Genomic DNA, 17054 nt, shown 5'->3' on the forward strand with positions numbered 1-17054 from the left:
CTGGCAAATCGATAGATGTGTCGGAGTGTCATTCGTATCATATTTCGTTAGATTGAGAAAATTCTTGATGAGCAAGAGTCTCTTGGAAGTTTATTTATCTTTGTGACAAGACAGTGTCCATGACTTTAGAACACCGTTGTGCCCCACTCCAACAATGTGTCATTGACAGGCTGGGGGGCTCCCCCGTCCCACCATTTCGTCACCCCAGTTGTCGTTTATACAAAATAAACGGCAACAATTTAATCGTGTGTTAAGTTATTTATGTTCATTTTGGTTCAACAACCTTGCCCTGTTTAATTTAGTCATGTATAAATATATATTTCACTGATGTTGAACACTTAATTCGATACCGGTGTATTGATAATGTTAAAAACAGGTGCCCAAAAATATTAAATAAAATGTCTATAACATTAATTTCAGACTCCAGATTCCTATAGTGCAATCTCCTTTGAACATGTGTATGACACTTACTCAATGGTAGCTAGGGACAGGCTATGTATCACGACTCTAGGTTTCAGATGTCATTTGCGAGTATTTATATTTGACGACTGTGATCCTGAAATAGGTCAAGGTCCCTTTCACAAACTCTAAGTACTCATTTTTAGCGATCTACTGTTTACATATCATAACTGAAGGCCTTTTGGTTTTGCAGAAGAAGCTGTTTGAGTAGTGTATAGACAGATTTGATTCTCGAGACCTTGACTACAAGTGAATAACATTTCTTTTCCAAATTTAATCAGACTTTTAACCAACAAGCTACAGGCGTTTATCATTACTGTTAATTTTATTTTTTTAATTTTTACTTTTTTTTTTTTTTTTTTTAAATATTTACCCTGTGACCTTGAAAATAGGTCAAGATCATTTCTTTTCCATGTGTTTGTAACATTCCATATCATCAAGCTTCTGGGCATTTAGTGCTTCAGAAAGAGCGTTTTAACAGATTTGACCCCTGCGACCTTCAATGTTGGTCAGTGTGCGTTTTCTTTTCTCCTTTCCTTTTCCTTTGTGCAGCACTCATACTTAGCAAGCTTCTGGCCATGACTAGGCTTCTTGATGTTTTTTGAAAATACAATTTTAGTGTTTTAACAAATTTGACACTATGACCTTGAATAAACACTTCGCAGCATTCCATGCAAGCAAGTTACTGGCCAAATAACATAATGCCAGCCCCTTTTCCTTTGCAAATCTGAATCCTCATCTTCTATAGGATACTTGCCTTGTGGTTCTTGAGAAAAGGTCAAAAAATAAATTTACAGACAGATGACTGACGATGGATGACAGACAGCAACAATTAAGTTTGGCCAGGTAAGCTAAAAATGCAAATAAAAATGTTTTTACCAGAGCTGGAACTTTTTGAATGTTTTATTCCTTTGTATATAAAAGTCATATCATCAAATTTTCATCCACTCTTATTTGAACATCTATTAAAACTAGGTAAACCTAATGTGAACTTGTAACACATTGATAAATAACAGATAAAAAAATGTCAATCAAACACCTGTTTCATTTCTTCCGAGGTACAAATTAATCTGAACATTTCAAAACTGCTCTAATATATTGAAGAGATTGACTGGCTATTGTGAAGAATCATCCCTACCAGGTATGTTTTTACAACAAAGACTCTAAATTCATTAACATTTTGCATTACAGACAAAAAAGACTGAGGATATACTAAAGAAATCAAGAGCTTAAAGATGTATGCTACCCTACACAAAACTGTGCTTGTAATGTGTGGATGTCATCTCCCTTTTAACACTTAGTTAGCCTTTCTGTAGTACACAATACATTTTTATGAAGATGATTCCCCAAAAAAAACGGTCAATCTCTTTGAATTCATAATCACATTGTAAACACAGAATTCAACAATTCCAACAACTTCTCATACATATGATAGAATTGTGTGCTTTATTTATACAGTTAACTTCTCAGGCTTAAAAAGTTCTTCATTCAAATATGTGACAACCATTTTTTTCTAACGCACATAAACAAATGATCAAAGCTTCCTTAACAGCATTTGAACCAGGATAAATAATTTATTTTTTGCTCACAGTCACATATCATTATTCATCACACTTTCTTAACAAAGGTTTCTGTATTATTTAATAGGTGGAAAACACCTACCTCTACGGACTGATAATATCAGGATTAATTAGTACTGTATCATAATCTGAGGCTTACAGCCATAGACCATTCATCACACTTTCTCACCAAAGGTTTCTGTATCATTTAATAGGTGGAAAACACCTACCTCCACCGACTGATAATATCAGGGTTAATTAGTACTGTATCATAATCTGAGGCTCATAGCCATAGACCATTCATCACACTTTCTTACCAAAGGGGTCTATATCATGTAATATGATATACTCTACTTATTGGCAGAGCTGTATATATCATATAGATATTAGTCTTGCATAATAAATAGGAGGTTCTTTCCATATTTTTAAAAAAACAATGTTGAATATGACTGTCAGACTGTATACAGAGAAATTTTTGCCACAGTTTAACATTTGATATTTTCGCCCTCCCTTATAAGGGCTAATTAACATGAAAATAACTATTAGTTCACAGCATATTAAGTATAGTACATGTAATTGCATAAGGAGGGCAAATTTACATCAAGCCAGTATAGGTTTGACAAGTGAAGGATAAAAGTTTGGGCAAAAATGTCCTGGTATACAGAAGGGGGATCCATTCCAATTTCTATGCACAATTGATTTCAAATCAATTCTCACTAGCTTTTCACTATTGACCTACCACAAAAGGTTATTTGAAGGCTAACAAATTATTAATTACCTGGTACAGCATTTTTTTTTATAATGTAATGTAATGTAATGAACCTTTTCAAAACTTTGTCCCATTTCAGAGTGAAAGATAGAAAGACAGACAGAGAGGATAGATGTATCATGAAGTAATGAATCTGAAGTCAACGTTTTAATTTTTCACTACAAATGCTGATGTAAAATTTCATCCTTAGGGAAACAATTGCTATTTGTGAAGAAACACAAAACTTGGCAGGAGGTGGCTCCCTAGGTGTGCCTCCTGAGACAGCTGTCCTAAATACAGCTGCCAGATCAACATCGGAATATCCTACTGCTGTTTACATTCATTGTCTGAAAATGGTTTCCTGGGGTAATTTGTGTTGGGTCTACGTTTACTTTCGGAGAGTAGTTGGTCGTCGTGGCGAGAGTATTCTGTAGGGTTAGCTGTCGGGACCTTCACATCAGGTACATTGATTGTACTCGTATCAATTTCTCGACTGCCAACTTTAATTATATGTTTCTTTTTCAACTCATCAAACTCTTTCTGGAGTCTCTGCTTCTCCCCACTACAACATAAACAACAAAAGTCAACTAACTACAACCATAAGGTGCCACATAGCTGTCTGGAGTCTCTGCTTCTCCCCACTACAACATAAACAACAAAAGTCAACTAACTACAACCATAAGGTGCCACATAGCTGTCCAAATTAACAGGCGTCAAGGGTCCAAAATTACATAGTAGATGAATATGACTGTGTAATGTAATGAAATATTATGGTTATCATGTGACTGTAATATGATACTCATGTGACCATACACCATGGAGGCCGTGTGACCATGTAACAGCCTCCAATATTTTCAACCTGTTGGTTAGATAAGACTGGATGTTTGAAAACAGTTTTTCTTTTTAACATTTTCATAGATAACTGATTTCAGTATCATGTTGGATATGATTCTGGTGTCAGATTTATCGGGATGTGGGAGGACTTGGGGGTCAGATTAGACAGATTTCACTGTAACTGATACCACTTAACCCACCTCTGCTGCTCAAACTTGGCACTGAGTTCCTGGAAGGGACAGCTACAAGGTTTGGTGACAGGGTTGTCCTCTACAGCCTTTAACCTTTTATTTAGCTTAGTGACCTCCCTCTCCAGGCGCAGATTTTTAGCTTCCAGCATGAAGACATTATATTGGTCCACCACACCCCCGGGCATGTTCTCCTTTGATGTAGAGTTGTCCCCCTTCTGGGCTTTGGATGATGGTTCCATGTCTGAAATACACAATATTCGTTGAGAGCTGTTTCCTAGTGCAGGTGTAAAGGATTTGTGAATATTATAGTGTAGGTTGTATTACAGGTGTAAAGGATTTGTGAATTTTATAGTGTAGGTTGTATTACAAACCATCATGTTAAATAACAAACTTAAAAAAATAATTCCCATTACGACTTCACACAGAACCCCAAGATAGCTGTTTCTGCTAACAAACCCAGAAATAACAGATTGAGTATGAAGTGCTCAAGGGTTGGATACTGCAGAACAATAGAGGCCCTGACCAGTCGTCATCAAACAGGTAATCTAGTCTACCTGTCTTGTCTTGCACAGAATTGTTCTTATCTTCAACTGCTCAGCGTTAGGCATTTCGATTTGCTAGCCAAGGAATACACTCCATACCTAATGTGTGGAGTATAATCCTTAGCTGGGAAAGAGGAGAGCATTATAACTGTATCACATGCTTGGTGTGGTGAGGTAGGTTGTCATTTACACCTCTGATACTTATGATTGGTGTGGTGAGGAAGGTTGTCATTTACACCTCTGATTCTTATGTTTGGTGTGGTGAGGAAGGTTGTCATTCACACCTCTGATACTTATGTTTGGTGTGGTGAGAAAGGTTGCCATTTACACCCCTGATACTTACATGAGGTTTCTGGGTCTCTACGTCTGATCTCTACTTGCAGTTTCTTGATCCTGTTGTCTTTCATATCGATCATTTCCTCATATTGCTGGACGCTGTAAAGTAGCAAAAGCATGATAATATGATGACCTGGAATCATGTGCTTGGTGTGGTGAGGTAGGTTGTCATTTACACCTCTGATTCTTATGCTTGGTGTGGTGAGGAAGGTTGTCATTTACACCTCTAATACTTATGTTTGGTGTGGTGAGAAAGGTTGCCATTTACACCTCTGATACTTATGTTTGGTGTGGTGAGGAGGGTTGTCATTTACACCTCTGATACTTATGTTTGTTGTGGTGAGGAAAGTTGTCATTTACACCTCTGATACTTATGCTTGGTGTGGTTAGGAAGGTTGTCATTTACACCTCTGATACTTATATTTGGTGTGGTGAGGAAGGTTGTCATTTACCCCTCTGATACTTATGTTTGGTGTGGTGAGGAAGCTTGTCATTTACACCTCTGATACTTATATTTGGTGTGGTGAGGAAGGTTGTCATTTACACCTCTAATACTTATGTTTGGTGTGGTGAGAAAGGTTGCCATTTACACCTCTGATACTTATTTTTGGTGTGGTGAGAAAGGTTGCCATTTACACCCCTGATACTTACATGAGGTTTCTGCGTGTCTACGTCTGATCTCTACTTGCAGTTTCTTGATCCTGTTGTCTTTCATATCGATCGTTTCCTCATATTGCTGGACGCTGTAAAGTAGCAAAAGCATGATAATATGATGACCTGGAATCATGTGCTTGGTGTGGTGAGGTAGGTTGTCATTTACACCTCTGATCCTTATGCTTGGTGTGGTGAGGAAGGTTGTCATTTACACCTTTGATACTTATGTTTGGTGTGGTGAGAAAGGTTGCCATTTACACCCCTGATACTTACATGAGGTTTCTGGGTCTCTACGTCTGATCTCTACTTGCAGTTTCTTGATCCTGTTGTCTTTCATATCGATCGTTTCCTCATATTGCTGGACGCTGTAAAGTAGCAAAAGCATGATAATATGATGACCTGGAATCATGTGCTTGGTGTGGTGAGGTAGGTTGTCATTTACACCTCTGATTCTTATGCTTGGTGTGGTGAGGAAGGTTGTCATTTACACCTCTGATGCTTATGTTTGGTGTGGTGAGAAAGGTTGCCATTTACACCTCTGATACTTATTTTTGGTGTGGTGAGAAAGGTTGCCATTTACACCTCTGATACTTATGTTTGGTGTGGTGAGGTAGGTTGTCATTTACACCTCTGATACTCATGTTTGGTGTGGTGAGGTAGGTTGGCATTTACACCTCTGATACTTATGCTTGGTGTGGTGAGGAAGGTTGACATTTACACCTCTGATACTCATGTTTGGTGTGGTGAGGAAGGTTGGCATTTACACCTCTGATACTCATGTTTGGTGTGGTGAGGAAGGTTGGCATTTACACCTCTGATACTCATGTTTGGTGTGGTGAGGAAGGTTGGCATTTACACCTCTGATACTCATGTTTGGTGTGGTGAGGAAGGTTGGCATTTACACCTCTGATACTCATGTTTGGTGTGGTGAGGAAGGTTGTCATTTACCCCTCTGATACTTATGTTTGGTGTGGTGAGGAAGGTTGTCACTTACACCTCTGATACTTATGTTTGGTGTGGTGAGGTAGGGTGTCATTTACACCTCTGATACTCATGTTTGGTGTGGTGAGGAAGGTTGTCATTTACACCTCTGATACTCATGCTTGGTGTGGTGAGGAAGGTTGCCATTTACACCCCTGATACTTACATGAGGTTTCTGCGTCTCTACGTCTGATCTCTACTTGCAGTTTCTTGATCCTGTTGTCTTTCATATCGATCGTTTCCTCATATTGCTGGACGCTGTAAAGTAGCAAAAGCATGATAATATGATGACCTGGAATCATGTTTTGTCAGGATCTATTGTTTTATTTCATGGATACCATTAAAGCTGGTACTAACAAGCAAATTTGTGGAATGTATATCCCTCGCTTGCAGGACATATTGTCAGTTAAAATGATCGAGGTTAGGTTTAAACATGTGAGTATCATGCTTTTGAAACATAATGTATAGCTTGAAACTTGAAGAAGAAAAAAAGCCCTATATCTCATTGATTATACGTAAAAACTTAGCATGAATCGGATGTGCATACGGAAATTGGTTGAAATATCTGAACAATATCTTCACCAATTATCTAATGAAAACTAAAGAGTGCCCGAGATGGGTGGAAAGACAGAGGAACACAAACATTTTTATCAAGTTTGAAGGAATTTGGATAATATTTGCGAGAGTTAATGTACAGAAATGGCAGATAATGATGTTTTTCGTTATTCATAACTCTGCCAAATCAAGTCTGCTGAAAGTGGTCATTGAACTTGGCTGAGCCCTTAAAGCATATAATCCTGTGACAGTGTTTGAATAAAATTGGTTAATATTTGTTGTAGTTATTGCACAGAAACGAAGGTCATCGACCTTGGCCGAGCCCTAAAGGCACTTAATCCTGTGACCAAGTTTGAATAAAATTGGTTAACAATGATGTTTTTCTTTTTGTAAGGACCCATAACTACCCCAAATGGGGTCTGTTCAAAGTGGTCATCGAACTTGGCCGAGCCCTTAATGCATATAATCCTGTGACCAAGTTTGAAGAAAATCGGTTAACATTTGTTGCAGTTATTGCACGGACGCGTAGCACGGCCGATAATGACGTTTTTCATTATTCAACGGGCCATAACTCCACCAAATGGGGTCCGCTGAAAGTGGTCATTGAACTTGGCCGAGCCCTTAATGCACATAATCCTGTGACCAAGTTTGAAGAAAATCGGTTAACATTTGTTGCAGTTATTGCACGGACGCGAAGCACGGCCGATAATGACATTTTTCATTATTCAACGGGCCATAACTCCACCAAATGGGGTCCGCTGAAAGTGGTCATCGAACTTGGCCGAGCCCTTAATGCATATATTCCTGTGACCAAGTTTGAAGAAAATCGGTTAACATTTGTTGCAGTTATTGCACGGACGCGAAGCACGGCCGATAATGACGTTTTTCATTATTCAACGGGCCATTACTCCACCAAATGGGGTCCGCTGAAAGTGGTCATCGAACTTGGCCGAGCCCTTAATGCATATATTCCTGTGACCAAGTTTGAAGAAAATCGGTTAACATTTGTTGCAGTTATTGCACGGACGCGAAGCACGGCCGATAATGACGTTTTTCATTATTCAACGGGCCAGGCCATAACTCCACCAAATGGGGTCCGCTGAAAGTGGTCATCGAACTTGGCCGAGCCCTTCAGGCATTTAACCCTGTGACCAAGTTTGAAGAAAATCGGTTAACATCTGTTGTAGTTATTGCACGGAAACAAAGCGTGACAGACAGACAGACAGACAAACCCAAATTAATATCCCCCATTTCGGTGAAAGAGGTGGATAAAAATTAAGAAACATGAACTTACCATACCAATAGGGCAACATTCCTCATCGAAAAAATCCCATTACAATAAGGAAGCACATTGTCAGATATATCTGAGTGAAGGATAGGTGTTAACTCACAACGTTTAGGAGGACAGTCTGACACCCTATCCACAGGGCTATATAAACGTAGTGATGTCTCAAAGAACAAAATATTTGGCACTGTTGTGAAGGTAACTACACCAATTTCTACAAAACTACATCTAGACAAGTATATCCTGATGGATTTTGTGAAAGCCACACAAACTCCTGATGTATTAGTCATGTTTCAATAAAAACTTACAGTTTTTGTTTTTTTGCTTCAAATTCTTCAATGGTTCGATTCTGGGAGAATATTTCCATCTTCTTTTCTCCAATCTCTTCCCATTGCTTGGCAGTGGTTTGTTGCATTTCTGTCAGTTTTTCTGGAATAAGAATCAAACATTATCTACACATATTTAATAATTAAAAGTCAAAATTTATGTGTGATATTCATTGTAATATGTTGATCAAGTATCACGTGAATAATTATATATTGATACACAGTCAAACCTGCCCTAGTGATCTCATGACCACCTGTCTATATCAACAACCTGTCTATAATAATCTTCTTGAAACCATCCCAAGCGGTTTTACTTTGACACTTTGTATACAGACCAACTGTTACGTAAGATCATCAAAAATTCTCTTTGGTTCTCAAATCAGTCAATAGCAACCTTTTTTTCAGCCACAAAGAGATAAAATTTAGGTAAACTGGCAGGTTATTATCACCAGTCTTTCAGCAAAAAAAAATGTGTGTTGAAGATGACACGAATTGAGTAAATCCTTTATGTTGCCAGCGCAACACACACAAGAAGATAACAAACTGGTGTTGGGTAGGGAAGATCAGTTGTGATATACGTAATCTACAGTGTTATTTCCTGGTCATCTCCTAACTCACTGATCTTGGTATACCTACTCTCTGTTTCTCTGAACTGTGCCTTCATGTTTTCCATGTCTGTCTGGGATTTGCTGAGTAGGTTCTTCTGTTCTTCAATCTGAGTCTGTTGCTTGTTATGCAGATCGTAGTATTTGTCTGCGTCTGCCTCGGCTGCCTTCAGCTTTTTCCCCATGTCCGACTCATCCACAGCTTTCTGCTGTTGCTGTTAAAATCAAATGAGCTTTAGTCAAAGCTGTGTAGAAACTTGTTCACCTTTATCAATGTCAAAAGGAAAATATATATTCAAGATACCCATCATCAGGTCCTGCATCCTAAATCAGTATCATGAATGTTTTAGAAGGACAGCAATTTTGGTTGTTGGTACTGTAAATTTTTGCAACAGATTAATTCTTTGTGTTAGCTTAAAAGGAGTTTCATTAATGAATTGAAATCTTCTGTGGAGATGAATTTCTTCTATATTTACGGTCAGCATTGAAAACTTTGGTTGAAGATAAGTTCACTCGGACATGAGTATACAACCAACAATGTATGGTCATTTTGTGATCAATTTGATTGACAAGATATTCACTCCAATACAAGTACACAACAAACTTGATCAGATCATGGTAGAACAGGATCATAACACAGAAGTAATGTTGATCCGACATTCATTATAAATGCAACCACTTTCCATTACAAGGAAGTGTCGGTCACCGTCACTGAGAAGTGGTTAAGATTTGTTTGATTCCGATCACCAGATAACCTACCTTTTCAAGATCGTTACAGTAGGAAATTAACATCTTTTTGTCTTCTTTTATTTTATTCACTTCAGACATCAGACGAGCATGCTGAAAACATAATACACCAAGTATACAATTTAGAGTGGATGACTACTGTATATACCCCAAATTTTTAATTTGAGGGCAAGATTTCCCTATACTACACACCAGGACAGAAGTACTTTGTAAGAGTATTTTGCTCACATACCAATTGCTAGAATTAGCTCAGAAAACATGAAAGGGCATTCTGTGTTTTGAATTTTGAAAAAATGCAATTTTTCTCAAGCTTTTTGGACAGAAATAAACTAATCAACAAGATTCAGCAAACTTTCCAACTTGTTAAGTTAATGAAAACTTTTTAGGTTTTAAATTCATCATATTGTCAGTTTCTGCTCTGCTGCACTGTAACTGTAAATTGTGATGTCATGCATATGAAATGGGTGTATTTTATATGATTTCATTATTTGTAGGACAGAAATGTCTAACCCGAGGGTACAGAAGTTGGAGCAAAAACTTTTTGACCCAAAATTTTGTACCCCGGGGAAGGACATTGCTGTCCTAAATAAGTAGGTTCAGTAGTACTGGTGAGGGAGTGATCACATTTTTATTTTTAGAAAACACCTTGGCTGAGCATTACCCTACCTTCACTCTTTCAATTTTCAAGACATCAATCTTCTTCAATAATTCCATTTTTTCTTCCTGAAAAAATCAGAACACAAATAGAAACACTTGCTAATAAAATTTGTTAAAGAATGACAAGACATTCATTCTTTGTTTTGACACAATACCATCACACATATAAAATCTCTCTACTTATTGAATCTTACATAGTAACAGCTTCCTTACACAACACTTACAGCCCATGGTGTTGAGGTATCCATGTTGACTGAGCAGGACAATCCCTGCTGTGAAGGCTCCATCTCCATCTGAACCTTCAACGTAGATATCTCTGCTTTAAGTTGGTCTATTTCATTGTTCTTTGCACAAATAGCATTTTCCCGTTCCTGATTCTGTGTCTTGGAATAAACAAAGGGCAATAACTTTTGCAAAAATTGTTGAATCAAAATTCTTTTCAAGGAAACACAACAAAATATCATGATTATTTAGCCTGCTAAGTTTCAAAGTAATCCGTCAAAAAAAGGAGGAGGAGATCTCCGGTCAAAAAATCAAATACTGAAATAAACAAAGGGCAATAACTTTTGCAAAAATTGTTGAATCAAAATTCTTTTCAAGGAAAAACAACAACATATCATGATTATTTAGCCTGCTAAGTTTCAAAGTAATCCGTCAAAAAAAGGAGGAGGAGATCTCCGGACAAAAAATCAAATACTGAAATAAACAAAGGGCAATAACCTTTGGATAAATGGTTGAATCAAATCTCTATAGAGGGAGACAAGACTTCATACATGATTATATTGTATACCAAGTTTTTAAGAGAATGTAAAAGTTTACGAAGGACGGCAAGACGGCCAACCCCATACCATAATACTTCCGTCAAATTTGACGGGCTTATTAAAAGGAATGATTTCTAAATATGTAATCTCATTATCAGTTTATTTAGCCTGGTAAGATTTACTCAGATTCATTATATTTTCCCTATTTTTATGCTAGGCCTATGTTGTTACTTACCACTTGCAGTTCACTTATGGATTTCTCGAGTTTCATCTCCATTTCATTCCTTTCCTTTTCAGACTGGGAAATGTTCTCCTGCATGTCACTCATCTCTTCCAAAAGGACACAAACTCGTCCACTTTCAGCATTTTGTTGACTGATTCTCTCAGCAAGTTCTCTGCCCAGATTTTCTACTTTTTCATCTAAGTATTTCTTTTCCAGTGCGAGAGATTCATAACAACTCTTACATGTTTCAATTTCCACTGTTTTTTCATGTCTTTCTGTTTCTAATTGTTTTAATTGAGAGTTCAGATGAAGAGTCTCTTGTTCGGACTGTTCCAGTTGAAGTTGTAAATTACTGACTTTCTCCCCTAGATTCCTTACCTCGAATGACTGTCTTTCCATTTTTGTTGTTCCCTCCCTCAATGACGAAACTTCCTGGATAAGCAAGTCCTTTTCTTGCACAAGTTCCTCACATTTCTCCTTCAGAATAGGTACCTGCTCCGCTTTGACTCCTAGATCAGTAATTTCTTTCTGTAAGTTAAGGCACTCATCAGTCAAGTCCTTCACCTTGCCTTTGAGGCCTACATATTTCTCCTCTGCTATTTGTTTTTCCTTACAGTCTTTTTCTAAAACCTCTAAACAAGATTTCAAATGTACTTTTTCTCCCAATACCTCTTCAAGCTGCTGTTGCAAACTGCTGACATTTTCTGTCTTTTCTACCTCCAGTGACATATTAGTCTGCTTTAAATGGGAAATTTCTGCAGTAAGCAAATTGTTTGTTTGTTCAAATTTTTCACATTTTTCTTGCATCTCTGATTTGGTATTATTCCTTTCCTCCTTCATAGAAGAAATTTCCACGAGAAGGGATTCTTTCTCTTGCACAAGTTCCTCACATTTCTCCTTTAGAATGGGAACTTGTTCAAGTTTAACCCCAGCATCTGTCAATTCATCCTGTATGTTAAGACGTTCATCAGCTAAATCCTTCACTGTGGCTCGAAGTATTTCACATTCCTCCTCCAGTGTAGCAATCTTGTTATTTTCAGTGTCTGACCCTTCCACTGACTGAACTCTCTCAGATTCTAGTTTCTCTATTTGAAGTTTCAGAATAGAACATTCTTCTTGTAATTTTTGCATGGCTTGATTGGAATCGGCTGCCTCTGTTTTTGGAGGCAGATTTTGTTCCTCAAGCTTTTTAACAGTCTCTCTCAACCTTTCACATTCCTCTTCCATCACAGTCACAACACTGTCTTTGGGTTGTTCCTGACACTCAGTTTTTATGTTCTCCAGCCTTGAAATCAAACTGGTTTTCTCTTCTTCTGCTAGTTCTAGCTGTTCCTGCAAACTACTTGCTTTCTCTCTAAGATTCTGCAGCTCTAGTTCTGGTTTATCAAGTTCTGTTTCCCCCTCTTCCTTCAAAGACGATATTTCACTTAAAAGTGCAGCTTTTTCTTGCACAAGTTCCTCATATTTCTCCTTCAAAATAGGCAGTTGTTCAATGCCTGTCAATTTTTCCTGCATATTGAGGCATTCATCTGCCAAATCTTTTACTGTGGCTCGAAGTACTTCACATTCTCCCTCCAGGGTAGCTATCTTGTTATTGTCATTGTCTGTTCTTTCCACTGACTCACCTCTGTCAGTTCCAATTTTTTCTACCTGAAGTTTGAGAACTGAGCATTCTTCCTGTAATTTTTGTAAGACATCATTGGAATCAGCAGCCTGCGTTTTAGAAGATGCATTTTCTTCCTCAAGCAGTCTTATAGTCTCTCTTAACCTTTCACATTCCTCCACAGGTTTTTCTGGACTCTCATTTTGTAGGCTCTCCACTCTAGAGATCAAACTGTTTTTCTCTTCTTCTGCCAATTCAAGCTGTTCTTGTAAGTGACTAGCTTTCTCTCTGAGAATCTGCAATTCCACCTCTTGCATCTCCGGTCCTGCATTTTCCTTCTTCAAAGACATTTCTATGAGTGATTCCTTTTCTTGCAAAAGTTTCTCACATTTCTCCTTCAGCATGGGCAGTTCCTCAATTTTGTGGCCAACATCTTTCAATTCATCCTGCATATTGAGACGTTCATCAGCCAAATCCTTCACGGTGGCCCGAAGTATTTCACATTCCTCTTCTAAAGCAGCCATTGCATTGTCCACATTTTTGTTCTCAAGTTCACTTTGCAAGGTCTCTAATCTCGAAATTAAACTATGCCTTTCTTCTTTTACTGATTCCAGCTGTTCTTGCAGACTGTTGGCTTTTTCTCTGAGAATCTGCAACTCAACTTCTTGCATTTCTGTTCCTGATTTTCCTTCTTTAAGTAAAGAGATTTCTGTCAGAAGTGAATCATTTTTTTGCACAAGTTCCTCGCATTTCTCCTTCAAAATGGGAAGTTGTTCAATTTTCATTCCCGCCTCAGTCAATTCATCCTGCATATCCAGGCGTTCATCGATCAAATCCTTTACTGTGATTCGTAGTATTTCATATTCCTCCTCTAGTGTAGCATTCTTGTTACTTTCAGTGTCCGTTTCTTCCAATGACTTATCTTTCTCAGATTCTAGTTTCTCTATCTGAAGTTTAAGAGCAGAACATTCTTCCTGTAATTTTTGAATGGCTTCATTGGAATCGGCTTCCTCTGTTTTAGATGGCAACTTTTCTTCCTTCAGTTGTCTAATTGTCTCCCTCAGCCTTTCACATTCCTCCTCCAACTTTGACATAGAATTGACTGCTAATGTATTGTGATCCTCACTTTGTAAGTTCTCAAGTTTTGAAGTCAAATCAGTTTTCTCTTCTTCCACCTGGTCCAGTTTTTCCTCCAAAGCATTAGCTTTCTCTCTGAGTTTCTGCAACTCTAATTCCTGTATTTCCACTTCTGCTTTCCCCTCCTCTTTCAATGAGGAGATTTCATTTAAAAGAGATTCTTTTTCTTGTAGGAGTTCCTCGTATTTTCCCTTCAGTACAGGCAGTTGTTCAATTTTGACCCCAACATCTCTCAATTCTTCTTGCATGTTTAGACGTTCATCGGCCAAATCATTCACTGTGGCTCTGAGCACTTCACATTCCTCCTCCAACTTAGCCCTCTCATTGTCCAGTGGATTTTCCTGAAACTCGCTTTGTAAACTCTCCAGTTTTAAAGTCATCTGCATCTTTTCTTCTTCTACCGATTCCAGCTGTTCCTGTATGTTACTAGCTTTTTCTCTGAGTATCTGTAACTCAACCTCTTGCATTTCTGGTCCTGCATTTCCAATCTCCTTCAATGAAGCAATTTCCATGAGAAGCGATTCCTTCTCTTGCACTAGTTCCTCACATTTCTCTTTCATAATGGGAAGTTGTTCGATTCTGTGGCCAACATCTGTCAATTCATCCTGCATATTGAGACGTTCATCAGCCAAATCCTTTACGGTGGCTCTTAGCACTTCACATTCCTCCTCCAGCAAAGCTATTTTGTTACTTTCAGTCTCTGATCCTCCCACTGACTCAATACCCTCCGACTCTAGTTTCTCTATTTGAAGTTTCAGAATAGAACATTCTTCCTGTAATTTTTGCATGGCTTGATTGGAATCAGCTTCATTTGAATTTGCTTCCTCTGTTTTAGAAGTCAACTTTTCTTCCTCAAATTGTTTGACCATCTCCCTCAATCTGTTACATTCCTCTTCCATTGTAGCCATTCCATTGTCCATTGATTGTTCCCGACACTCGCTTTGTAAGCTCTCCACTTTTGACATCAACAGCATCTTCTCTTCTTCTGCCTGTTGAAGCTTTTGCTGCAAACTGCTGTCTGTCTCTTTGAGATTCTGCAACTCTATCTCTTGAATTTCTGGTTTTATTTTCCCTTCCTCTTTTAATGAGTTAAGTTCAGTGAAAAGAGATTCCTTTTCTTGTTCAAGTTTTTCACATCTGTCTTTCAGAACAGGCACTTGTTCAATCTTGTATCTAACATCCGTTAATTCGTCATGCATATGAGACTGTTCATCAGCCAAAGTAGCCATCTTGTTATTTTCAATATCTACCTTCTTCATCAACTCTATCCTTTCATTTTCAAGTTTCTCTACTTGCAGTTTGAGAATAGAACATTCCTGCTGTAGTTTTTGCATGGTATTTGTGGATTCCTGAGAGTCTGTTTTAGAAGACACATTTTCCTCCTCAAGCAGCCGAATGGTCTCCTGTAAGCTGTTACATTCCTGCTGTAGTTTTCGCATGGTATTTGTGGATTCCTGAGAGTCTGTTTTAGAAGACACATTTTCCTCCTCAAGCAGCCGAATGGTCTCCTGTAAGCTGTCACATTCCTGCTGTAGTTTTTCCATGGTAGTTGTGGATTCCTGTGAGTCTGTTTTAGAAGACACATTTTCCTCCTCAAGCAGCCGAATGGTCTCCTTTAAGCTGTCACATTCCTGCTGTAGTTTTTGCATGGTATTGGTGGATTCCCGAGAGTCTGTTTTAGAAGATGCATTTTCCTCCTCAAGCAGCCGAATGGTCTCTTTTAAGCTGTCACATTCCTGCTGTAGTTTTAACATGTCTGTATCGGGAGTATCTGGAGAGCCATCTTCCTTGGGTAGAGACTTCCTATAGTTCTCCAGTTCATTCTTACAGTCTGTCATCCTCCGAGTCTGTATATTTAGTTTGTGTTCTGTCTGGATAACTTCGTCTGACAATGTCACGCATTCATGCTTGATAACTTCTTTTTCCTATTAAAAAAATATATATATATTAATCAGACATTTACCAAATATTGTGAAAAAAATCAAAATGTTTATGTTCAGTCTGTTAAAGGGACATCACGTGAAGAGTCATATTTTTTTTAATGATTGTATGTGTTGTATGCACTTCCACTTATGTTACCTTGCTATCCCAATACTCATAGTCCGTTCCAAATGTTTGATAATGTAACGTAAGGCCAAAAAAAAAAAAAAATGGTTCTCAGGCCCACGCACATTTCATTTTAGGGCACCGCATTGCTGATTTTATCGTGAAAGTAATAAAAAAATAACTGTGAATGCGCCAGCTACCGTCTTAAAAAAAATATGGAAAATTGGTCCGCATGTCGTTTTTACTCGTTAGTCACCCAATTCCCGAAAACGTTTGAATAAAGATAAGGAATTTGATATACAGGCAAGCGCTGAAATGATTATGAATTTTTTACTTCGTGTACAAATGGCGCTCATTTTGGTACAAATAAGGAATGGGGGGTCCGTGATTCTTCCCTGGAACATTGTGGGGGGATTTTTTGAGGCTTGACAGATCTCTACACAACTATATATAAAAACCGGTAACATTGATCTGGGAACGTGGTCGTTACCAGATAAACTCTGTTCTGCTTAAGTATCTGTGTGTGTTGGGTGACAAAACACGGACACATTTGACAAGGTAATGCCCACAATGAGAGTTTTACAAACTACATGGTTGTTTGGAAATTACGTTCGATACGACACAATAATATAGAGGCATAGGAATACATCTGTAGAAAATGACAAAGATTTCATAATGATACCAGCTGAAAGAGTTCTTTACCTCAAAATCAATCTACAGGATAACTTTGATATCTTCCTTCTGTTTTATGATAACTCTATGGTAACTCTAGACGGTGAGGGGATAGTTAACAGACCACCACTGA

General features: G+C 38.1%; 1 protein-coding gene across 1 annotated transcript; it reads right to left on the minus strand.

Annotated features, from left to right (window-relative positions):
• Positions 1-1349: 1349 nt before the first annotated feature.
• LOC110466669 (putative leucine-rich repeat-containing protein DDB_G0290503) lies at positions 1350-16122 on the minus strand. Its single transcript, XM_021523342.1, has 9 exons — positions 11476-16122; positions 10704-10862; positions 10489-10545; positions 9835-9915; positions 9107-9290; positions 8453-8573; positions 6471-6562; positions 3801-4032; positions 1350-3328 (listed from the first exon to the last, which is right to left on the minus strand). Exons 1-9 carry the CDS (start codon positions 16039-16041, stop codon positions 3091-3093), a joined length of 5730 nt encoding a protein of 1909 aa, XP_021379017.1. The 5' UTR covers positions 16042-16122; the 3' UTR covers positions 1350-3090.
• Positions 16123-17054: the final 932 nt, after the last annotated feature.

Source organism: Mizuhopecten yessoensis, unplaced genomic scaffold (assembly GCF_002113885.1).
Source record: "Mizuhopecten yessoensis strain PY_sf001 unplaced genomic scaffold, ASM211388v2 scaffold11141, whole genome shotgun sequence".
NCBI lineage: Eukaryota > Metazoa > Mollusca > Bivalvia > Pectinida > Pectinidae > Mizuhopecten > Mizuhopecten yessoensis.